The sequence below is a fragment of the Equus asinus genome, chromosome 25, assembly GCF_041296235.1.
Source record: "Equus asinus isolate D_3611 breed Donkey chromosome 25, EquAss-T2T_v2, whole genome shotgun sequence".
Lineage (NCBI taxonomy): Eukaryota > Metazoa > Chordata > Mammalia > Perissodactyla > Equidae > Equus > Equus asinus.
Window position 1 is genome coordinate 20,815,307 of NC_091814.1, and position 10,406 is coordinate 20,825,712.

Sequence of the window (10,406 nt, forward strand, 5' to 3'; positions counted from 1 at the left end):
TGGTAAGCCATGCTGTGGTTGGCATCCCACATATAAAATAGAGGAAGATGGGCATGGATGTTGGCTCAGGGCCAGTCTTCCTTAGCAAAAAGTGGAGAATTTGCAGCAGATGTTAGCTCAGGGTTCATCTTCCTCAAAAAACAAACAAACGAACAAACAAATATATTCATTGAGCACCTAACTCTTGTCAGGCACTCTGTTAGATCTTGGGGATCCAATACCTTAGGAGTATTGATCTAACCCCCAAGCCAAGAACTGAAGTCAAAATTCTGAGTGGACAAACATCAGTTAAGGATCACAACTTTAGAAAATGTTTTAAGCATGCGCGTTTTTGTTTTGAGAGTCTATACATTATAAGAAAACTCAGCACACCAAGACTTATAATTCTTGGTTTAACTGTTTTTCTCCCAAAGTAGACTCAAAGTCCCTTGAATAAAGTGATCTCATTTTCAACCACTGTATAGTCATGAGTGTAGTAAGATGCTTGGATGCAGCAGGTGCTAAGTGATTGTTTGGTGAGTTAATATTTACCAATGAGACTCAAACAGAGGAGGTTTTCCTTTATGTGTTTCAATGTCCCTGTGGTCTCTGTGATGGCTACTGGTTCTTCCCTAAGAATAATGGAGAATTGGTGATAATTTATACTGCTTCACAGGACAATCAAAGGGATTCTGAAAAAAACAAATAAAGCAACCAATGAGAAGTCAGAGAACTGAATGCTGTTGAGTGGGGGTGAGACAGGGGAAGAGAATATTTGGGGAACATTAAAAAAGGCAAGAGAAGGGCAAAGTGACAGAAAAGAGCAGGGGCATGGGAAGATTAGCTAGGGTTCTGGGAAGCCACTAAGTTTCATGTTTCAATTGTATGAGTGAGAAAAAAATGCCCTAGAGGTAAAGTGACTTTTCAATGCCACACAAGACTTGTTCTACAGGAATTGAATGGGGGGAAGGTGAAAATGATGGAAGCCCAAGAGGAGAGTCAGAACTGCACGGGCAATGAGTCTGAGTAGGCCATCCAGAGAACTGAAGGGAAATGAGGTTCTGAGTAGGCGGTTCACAGAACTAAAGGGGAAATGAGAGTTGAATAGGTGATTCAGGGTTTAGGGAAAGAGCATATTTTTGTTTTTGCAGACAGTGATTAAAGGAAAGGTTTTTCTGACAGAAGTAGTCAAAAGAAATCATAATAGAAGTATTGTGGGGTAGGTTTGTTTAGAACAGAAATTAAAGACCAAATTTTCTGAGAGAAGGAAAGAACACCTGCAAATGAAATGCTGTTCCTGCAACTTCCGTTGCTAGCAGTTCTCCTCCCAGGTGTTGACAATAAAGATGGTAAGAACTCTGGCAACTGCCTGGTTGGGTGCAAGAGGGTCTTTGTGTGTGTGTGTCTGTGTGTGTGTAGCATATACCTGGAGAGTGAGAGTGTCAGCCTTGCTCCATTCTGAGTGTCCCTGACCAGGTCCCTGTGCTCTTCTGAAGGGTGAATAAGAAGCATGGTGCTGTGTGGCAGGAAATGACTCCTGATATAACTACGGATCCCCTTTGCTTGAGATTTTGAGTTTCCCCTCTCTGGCACCTTTACTCCTCCATTCTTTCTCCTTCTCAATGTCTGTTTTTGTCCTCATTTTATCTGTTCTTTCACTACAGACTTCCATGAGCCAGTATCCTTCCGAATCATCCAGATCTCATCCTTTTACAACCATTCTTGGATACAAAATCTGGGCTCAGGCTGGTTGGGCGAGTTGCAGACTCATGGGTGGGAGAGCAACTCTGGCAATATCATTTTCCTGTGGCCCTGGTCCAAGGGTAACTTCAGCAATAAGGATTTGATGGAACTGGGAAAGTTATTTCATATGTTCTCCATTGGATTTCTTCAGGCATTTTGCAACCATGCCAGTCAATGGCGTTTTGAATGTGAGTTCCCGTTCCTTCTGCACACTGTGGGGTTATGGGTGGGTGGTGTGTGTGTATTTCAATGAGTTTCTTTTTCCTGGAGGAAACCGTCTTCATTCACTTCTGTACCTTACTTTCCCTCACCATAAATCTGCAAATACGCACTTTAGGACAGAGTGTAAAGTTGAAATCCTGACTTTACAAAAGCTTCAAGTCTTCTTTTACTTACAAACGCCTCTCTCATTGACTTCAGGCTTGTGCCATATTATCTTCCATTAGTGGTTTCCTGTGACCACCTCTTTCCTTGGCTTCTCAGCAGATACTCTCAGCTTCCTCACTCTTTGATTGACTCCGTAAAATGTGATTTTCTCCCCAATTTCATCTCTTCAGGAATCTGTTGACACATTCATTGTAACCTACCACATTCCATTCATTCTACATTATTATAATGGCAACTCTCTCACACTCAGTCCTACTTATTTTCTTGCCCACAGCATTCAAGTTGCCTTCTTTGAACAATTTGGCCCCTTCCTCTTGTCATTCATCTCTTCCTCTATCTCCACCTAACACTAATTCCTCTTTTCTGAACCTCTGTTGAAATCAAACTTTGCCCCATTCCCTCAAATTTCCTAAATGTTCCTTTCTATTTCTATTGTCTTTTGCTTCCACTCATTTCATTTTATCTATTTCACTCCCTCATTCCTCTAATTCACAACCCCTCTTCCCCAGATCCCTTTGAATTACAGGTGGTAGGAGGTTGTGATCTGCACTTTGGGAAAGGTTCAGTAGGCTACATGCGGGTTGCTTATCAAGGATCAGATTTCCTGAGCTTCCAGAGCAATTCATGGTTGCCATCTCCGAATGGTGGAAGTAAGGCTCAGCATGTCTGCCGACTATTCAATTCAGACCAAATAACGCTGGAAATAATACACAGGCTCCTCAGTGACACCTGTCAACGTTTCCTCTTGGGACTTCTTGATGCAGGGAAGTCATATCTCCAGCGACAAGGTCAGTCCTGCACCCTTACTCTAAGAATTTTCTATTTTAAAATCATACCTTCCCATCATCCCCTTCCAACCTTCCTAAGAAGGAGCCAAGAGGAAAAGAAAATCATAGGTGACAGATTCCTAGAGGCTGGAAAGATGTGTCTCTCTAAACTGATGTGAAAATCTGAACTTCTAAGTCTGTGTTACAGTTCTCATCTGAATATCTTTCCTGTCCTATGCAGTAAAGCCAGAGGCCTGGCTGTCCACTGGCCGCAGTCCTGGTCCTGGGCGTCTGATGCTGATTTGTCACACTTCTGGCTTCCACCCAAAGTCTATTGGGGTGATGTGGATGAGGGGTGAGCAGGAGCATCCGGGCACTCAGCGAAGTGACATCTTGCCCAATGCTGATGGGACATGGTATCTTCGGGTGTCCTTAGATGTGCAAGCCACTGAGACATCTGACCTGTCTTGCCGGGTGAGACACAGCAGTCTAGAAGGCCAGGACATCATCCTCTACTGGGGTAAGAAAGAACTGGGGTGCAAGCTGGGAATAGGAGTAGGTGGTCCTCAAGCAGACCAGGAGAGTCAGATGAAAAATTTGGGATTCTAGTGACAGCAGACTCAAAAGAAATAAAAGTAAGTTATGAAAGAAATAGAAAATTGGAACATGAAGGACATGCAGATGTAGGAAGATGCTGAGGGTTAGATGAAGGATTCATCTCTAAAGAGGGATGAGTGAAGAAATAGGAAGAAAGGAAATTGATGAGGCAGACACTCAATCGAACAAAAGATGTCCAGGGAAATGCAGTAAAACAGAGAGTGGATTTGAATTGACACCCTCATTTCCTCCCAAATCCACAGAACATCACAGCTCCATGGGCTTTATCTTCTTGATCTTCTTGATATTGCCCCTGGTGCTTCTGACAGGTCTGGCCTTTTGGCTTAGGAAACGTGGGTGAGTTCTTTGTATCCATCCCTCCCAATCTTTCCCCACTCCCCTCTTCTCTTCTCATGTTTTTAATTTTCTCTCTCCTGATTTCTCCTCCTAGTCCCCTTCCTTCTTACTCCTCACTTCCCACCTCCACGTCATGCAGACTGATTTCCATCTTTGTTCTTGACAGGACGCACTGTGAATTTCCAAGGACATGTCTCCCTTTGGAATGAGATCCCAGCATTGCAGGGGCTCAGTAAGTATCTAAACCCAGCACTGTGTTGACATTCTTTCAATTCTCCTTGTACAGCTTTTTGTTGTTGTTGCTGTCGTTTGCTTGTCTGTTGCCAATATAGGCTAAATGTAATTTTGGAGGATTTGTTGTTCTACCCTCGGCTCTGGGACTTAAAACTCAAATTATAACTCTGAATGGATGAGGTCCTAGCTACCTCCACATATTCAAATATTAATGGGTCTTCCGGCCCATTTCAGATGTCCCTTGTGTCAGAGGGCCTTCCCTGATTCACAAGTGAAGCAATCTCTGCCTTGTCTGAACTCCCAGCACACTTGAATTGTTCTTTGCCAAATGTAATCCTCACTTCCTGCCTTGGCTTGCAGGTATTTTGATCCTTTTTTCCCTTATAATTTTTAAGCTTTTTGAGAGCAAAGTCAATGTCTTTTTTTTTTTTTTTTGAGGAAGATTAGCCCTGAACTAATATCCACAGCCAATCCTCCTCTTTTTTGCTGAGGAAGACTGGCCCTGAGCTAACATTCGTGCCCATCTTCCTCTACTTTATATATGGGATGCCTGCCACAGCATGGCCTGACAAGTCGTATGGAGGTCTGCACCCGGGATCTGAACCGGTGAACCCTGGGCCACCAAAGCAGAACGTGCCGACTTAACCACTGTAGCACTGGGCCAGTCCCTCCATGTCTTTTTTTTTTTCTTGTTTTTTTGCAGAAGATTAGCCCTGAGCTAACATCTGCTACCAATCCTCCTCTTTTTGCTGAGGATGACTGATCCTGAGCTAACATCCATGCCCATCTTCCTCTACTTTGTATGTGGGACGCCTACCACAGCATGGCTTGCCAAGCGGTGCCATGTCCGCACCCAGGATCCGAACTGGTGAACCCCAGGCCGCCGAATCGGAACGTGTGCTACCCCACCAGGCCGGCCCCTCCTCCCTGTCTTTTTAATATTTGTATCCTTGGCAAAGTCTTACCTGCATGTAGTATGTTCTCAATAAAAACCTGTGTTGAATTTATGCCAAATTTATAGTCTTTTCTTATTATTTTTCTTCCTGAAATCTTTGTAAAAATTGACACATTTGATGATTTCCTTGTTAAAAGTCCTCTCACTTGGCCAAGGGACTCACACTTTCCTAGTTCCTTTGTGACTTCTCTGAGCCCCTGAAGAGAAACGAAACCTTTCATCTGACCATTCTTATTATTTAACTATAGAGACCTATTGGAGTGAACCTATTGCTCCCAGTATTCTAAACAAAAAGAAGAAAGCAGGATGTAGGCCCTTGCTATTCGGTGTGGTTCAGGGACACGCAGCAGAGTTATCACCTTGGAGCTTGTTAGAAATACAGAATCTTGGCCCTCACCTCAGAGCTTTTGAATCATCATTTGTAGTTATAAAAATCAGCAGGGGATTCATAGGTACATTAAAATTTGAGAAGCACTGGGACTAGCCTCATGGCTGAGTGGTTAAGTTCACGCATTCCACTTTGGTGGCCCAGGGTTTCGCTGGTTCGGATCCTGGATGCGGACATGGCAACGCTCATCAGGCCATGCTGAGGTGTCGTCCCACATGCCACAACTAGATGGACCCACAACTAAAATATGCAATTAAGTACTGAGGGGATTTGGGAGAAACTGCAGAAAAAAAAATTGAGAAGCACTGATATACGGGATGCCTGAGAGGTAGTAACATAAGTATGTTAGTGAGGTGAATAGCATATGGTGAAGAAAAGAGAACAAGAGTGTTGATGCTCAGGATTGAAGTGAGATCAAGGCAAGGAGACAACATACAGTACATCCCCACTGTTCATGACTGTTGTGTTAAAGTCACTGAGTTAGTGAATATTGAGCCATCGCTTCTGTGGGAAATACAAGGTTATATTCCTGTGAACCTCTGGTCAGAACATTTGTGTCACCCAATGAATACATAGCCTTGTTTTATGTGTGTTTCTGTTTAAAGACGCCTTATTTAGTATATATTTACTTCCAAATGATTTATTTATTATATGTAGTATTCTTTTATAATAAAACACCACCCAAGAAGTGTTTCATGTATTCCCAACCTGGGTAATGGGATGGTAAATTTCTTGGACTTTTGTCCACACAGCTGTGCTGTCCCTTATGTTATTAAAAACAAAGAAATAAACAAGCAAACAAACAAAAAGCAATCATCATCTCATGAATCCACAGATTTAGCTCCTTTTCCATCTTTCCATAACTTCATCATAGTATTATACATATTACTTTAGCACTCTCTTGAGTGAATCCACATACAGATCAGTGAATTTCCTCTTCCTTTTTCTGGAAGTACTGGATTCTTGATTCATTAACACTGAACTCTTGGCCCACAACCCTATAACTCTTGCCTGAACAAAGCTTATCTACATGTGCCTCTTCTCCATAAGGCATGTCACAGCCTTCTTGTGCTTAGGAACACTGACAGCACTTCAGCACTATGCTTCAGGGCTGTTTTAACAGCAAAACTACCAACCAAGGGCATAAAAATGCAGAAAGTAGACTCAATCGACTGTGAAAAGGACACATTTACAGAATGAGAACCAAAACAAGAAGGCAAAGTGGCATCTTATTCAACCTCAGCTAGAAACACACGAGATGGGGACTCAAATTTTGTGCTACTCTGCAGATGTTGATGAATGACTGTGAAATTGTTGTAATTAATTGAGGATTACAAACTTTAGCAGGTGGGCGAATTAGCCAATACAAGATTCATGAATAATGAAGAGCGACTCTTTCTGACTAATGATCCTGAATGGCAGTGTGAATCAAGATATCCATGGCTAGACTTCAATTACTTTAAGATTCATTAGTTAATTCAACAAATACTTCTTACGCACTTACTATGCAGCAGGAACTTATTGAGTATAAAGTAATTGGGAAGAGGAAGGTCATCAGCATCTTCTGAGCATGAAAATTTTGCCTTCCTCATTTGATTCTACAGTTAACTGCTTTTCTTTTTTGTCGTTTCGTTCTTAGTTCCTCAGTACAGCAACTTATTTGGGTTAAACTAGGGGAAAGGGACTTCACTCTAATTTGTTTAAAGGGCTGAGAGAGGAGGCTCAGGACAAGGAGAACATCCAGAGGGACCAAGTGCAGGTGGTAACAGCTACACATGTGGAAATTTTTGGAAAATAAAATTGAGATTGAAGAGGGGGGCAAGGTGAAAACTATGAGATGGGGGGAGGGCAAACAGTGGGACCACTGCGATCTTCTTACTTGTATTATACTGGTTGCTTCTCTAGGCTCCAATCTACCTTGTCACCTTTGCGTGGCAGCCATGTGATTTTGGTTGACTGATTCCATTCTCATTTGTAGTCCCAGACTCTGAGCAGACTAAGGCAATCATGAGAAAATATCCTTGATGATATGATAGGTTAAAGCATGCACAAGTAACCTATAACTTAAGCTGAATCAAGATATAGATACCCCTTATCCTTGCTCAGAGTGATGGCTCAGGGCTAGGCACATGCTTTAAGGTGGCACAGTTTATATGAAGCTTGATTCTTGTGTTTGATGGTAGGGGAAAGAGATGCTGTCTCGCCCTGGATATTGTGGTCTGGGGATAAGGCTTGAAACGACTAAAGCCATTTTTTCAGTATCAGAAAAGCAAGCTGAAGATAAAATCACAGATGCATGAAGACAGAGAAGTTTTGTACTTGAAACTTGCTAGGAGGATAGCCTTAAAGGTTCTTATCACAAAAAAGAAGAAAAACGAAAGACAATGGTGACCCTGTGAGATGTGTGTTAATCAGCTTGTCTGTAGTGATTACTTTACAACACGTATGTATATCAAAGCATCAAATGCAACTTTTATTTGTCAGTTATAACTCAGTAATCCTGAAAATAACAACAGAATGTTAAAAAAGAGAAGGCAGACAACAGATCTGTAGAAAAGTCCAGGTTAAACTGCAGCTAAAGCCTGAATGACTCTCAATTCTCAGTTATGTCGGTCAATAAATTCCCTTGATTGTTTCAGCTAACGAGTTGGATTTTCTCTCATTTGTGACTGAAAGCATCCTCTGTGGTGTATGTGAACCTCAGGGAACTCTTGGCTAATTTTTACTCTTGCAACATTTCTCTTACTTCCCTCTTCCTTTTCCTCTAGGCTTTAAAATTGGTTTCTTGACCTTCTGCTTTTTTCTTATATGTGTCCTCATCTTACACTGTAGACTCTTACACTGTCTTGCTTTTTAGCTATTATTTCATCTCAGGCTGGAGTGAGATTTAGAGAAGTTGTAACAAAAATAAAGGAGAAAACAATCTATAACATGTATCATGAAAGTTAGTATTAGCAATTTTTGCTTTGAAATTCAACTTCTCTGTGATGTTAGTTTGAAGGCTAGAAACACTCGTTAATAAATTTGACAACATGTTCAAGGTTTATTAAATGCTTGGAATACATGGTCTTTTCATCTCTATGAAAATCCTGAAAGTATATATTTTCGCCTCCACTTAACTAAAGAAAACAATGAAGATCAGGGAGCCTTTCCAAAGTCACTCACCTGCCCGGCAGCAGAATCAGCACTTTGATTCCTCATCAGGGTTTGTTAGAAACTTATGAAGAGTCCAGGAGAGAGACTGGTGCAGAAGGCATAGTTAAAAACCACATGGTGAATTTGATAATTGATGTGGTCTGTAAGTTTCAGAAATAGTTTATTTACGCCTTGTTCAATTTTCTGTGGTGATCTGTAAATTCAGTACTTCAGTATTTAAAATGGGAAGCAGACATGGACGATGACCAAAGTCCGTATCTGCACTCACACATTTCTGCTTTCTGCTTTTGTTTAATTTTGATTATGCTGAGATTTTTAAACAGTAGTCAAAAAGGATTCGTTTTTGCAATCTTATTACCATGCATTGTTTTTACACAGGTAAGCACATATTCTCTTTTTCTGTTTATAAGTAATCCTGAAGTGACAGCTATAGGGAAACTTATAGCTTTAAATGCATTTATTTGTAAACAGGAGTAACTAAAAATACATGAGCTAGGATTTTAATTGAGGAAGCTAGAAAAAGAACAACAAAGTCAATAAGAATTTAGAAGGTAGAAAATTAATTTAAAAGACCGGAAATTTAAAATAAAAAGCAAAACAAAAAGTTTATAAAAGTGATTTACAAAACTAAAACCTGGCTTTTTGAGAAAATTAATAAAAATATAAAAATCGCTCTCAGAATTGATCAAAAGAGTAATAAGTGCTAGAAAAGTAGACATATTACAAATAAGTAATATACAGATTAAAATTAAAAAATGCTATATATAATCTACATCAACACATTTTATAGATAAATTGAAAAAACAAATACCAGAAGAGGGAGAAAGCTTGAATGTATAAGTAATTGTTAAGAAAATGAACAAGTAGCCAAAGTTCTTACTAGTCCCACAAGGTCCTATACGAAGCAACAGATAATCATATTTCAAATATATTGTTCCAGGTAGAGAAAAAGATGGAAAACAATCCCAACTAATTTTACAAGGCAAAATTTTTGTGACAGCAGAGCCAGTAAGAATTCTTCCAAAAAAATTAAAATAAAATAGTAACTGTTAGCTAATCTGATTTATGTATATTTACTCAGAAGTTATGTATATAGATCCCAATAAAATATATGCAAACAAAACCCAGCATCAAATGAAGTGAAATTTATCCATAGAATGCAAAGATTGTTTACCATTAAAAATCTCCTAATAGAATCACTCCCTTCAGCAGATTAAGGATTAAAACCAGGTGATGATCTCCAGAGTTACAGAAAAAGAATCTACTCTATAATTGTCCATTCTGATAAAACATTACAACTCAGAATAAAAGGAAACTTCCACTGTATGGTCAAACATAGCTACAAACAAACTACATGAGATATATTTAATTTTAAAGCTTTAAAGCATTCCAGTGAAAATCAAGAATAAAATGTTTGGCTACTATTCTCATTATTTTTCAGTAGAATACTATAAATCCTAGTTAATCCAGTAAGACAAGAAAAATAAAAGGTATGAAAATTGAAATAAATAAAAGATTATTATTATTTGCAAATCATACGACTGTATGCAAGAAAATTAAAAAGTAGCAAAATAGTGGGGATAACAAGAGAGCTCATAATTTATCTAGTGATAAATTTAACGTATAAATAAAACTGTAAGGAATTCAAGGGAATAAGTATTTTTTTTCAGATGATACGACTTCTACCTAGAAAACAGAATAAAGAATGAACCATTAGGGCCACCATGAAAATCTAGACACAAACTAAGTGTTAAAAAATCAACAGCCCTTTTTCATACAAGCAACAAACAAAAGAACAAAGATACCATTCATTATAGCCACAAATTCTATAAAATAACTAGAA

At 39.6% G+C, this 10,406-nt stretch overlaps 1 protein-coding gene across 7 annotated transcripts; it reads left to right on the top strand.

Annotated features, from left to right (window-relative positions):
• The first annotated feature begins 1,016 nt into the window (after nucleotides 1–1,016).
• Nucleotides 1,017–5,076, top strand: LOC106835714 (T-cell surface glycoprotein CD1a-like). Of its 7 annotated transcripts, none has more exons than XM_014848283.3 (7): nucleotides 1,017–1,328; nucleotides 1,644–1,910; nucleotides 2,619–2,897; nucleotides 3,118–3,396; nucleotides 3,737–3,830; nucleotides 3,997–4,062; nucleotides 4,887–5,076. In XM_014848283.3, exons 1-6 carry the CDS (start codon nucleotides 1,268–1,270, stop codon nucleotides 4,037–4,039), a joined length of 1,023 nt encoding a protein of 340 aa, XP_014703769.2. In that variant the 5' UTR covers nucleotides 1,017–1,267; the 3' UTR covers nucleotides 4,040–4,062; nucleotides 4,887–5,076. The 7 variants fall into 7 exon arrangements, with proteins under 7 accessions (XP_014703769.2, XP_070353343.1, XP_070353344.1 ...); XM_014848282.3 differs by having other exon boundaries at nucleotides 1,058–1,328; nucleotides 4,768–5,076; XM_070497239.1 differs by having other exon boundaries at nucleotides 1,058–1,328; nucleotides 4,776–5,070.
• Nucleotides 5,077–10,406: the final 5,330 nt, after the last annotated feature.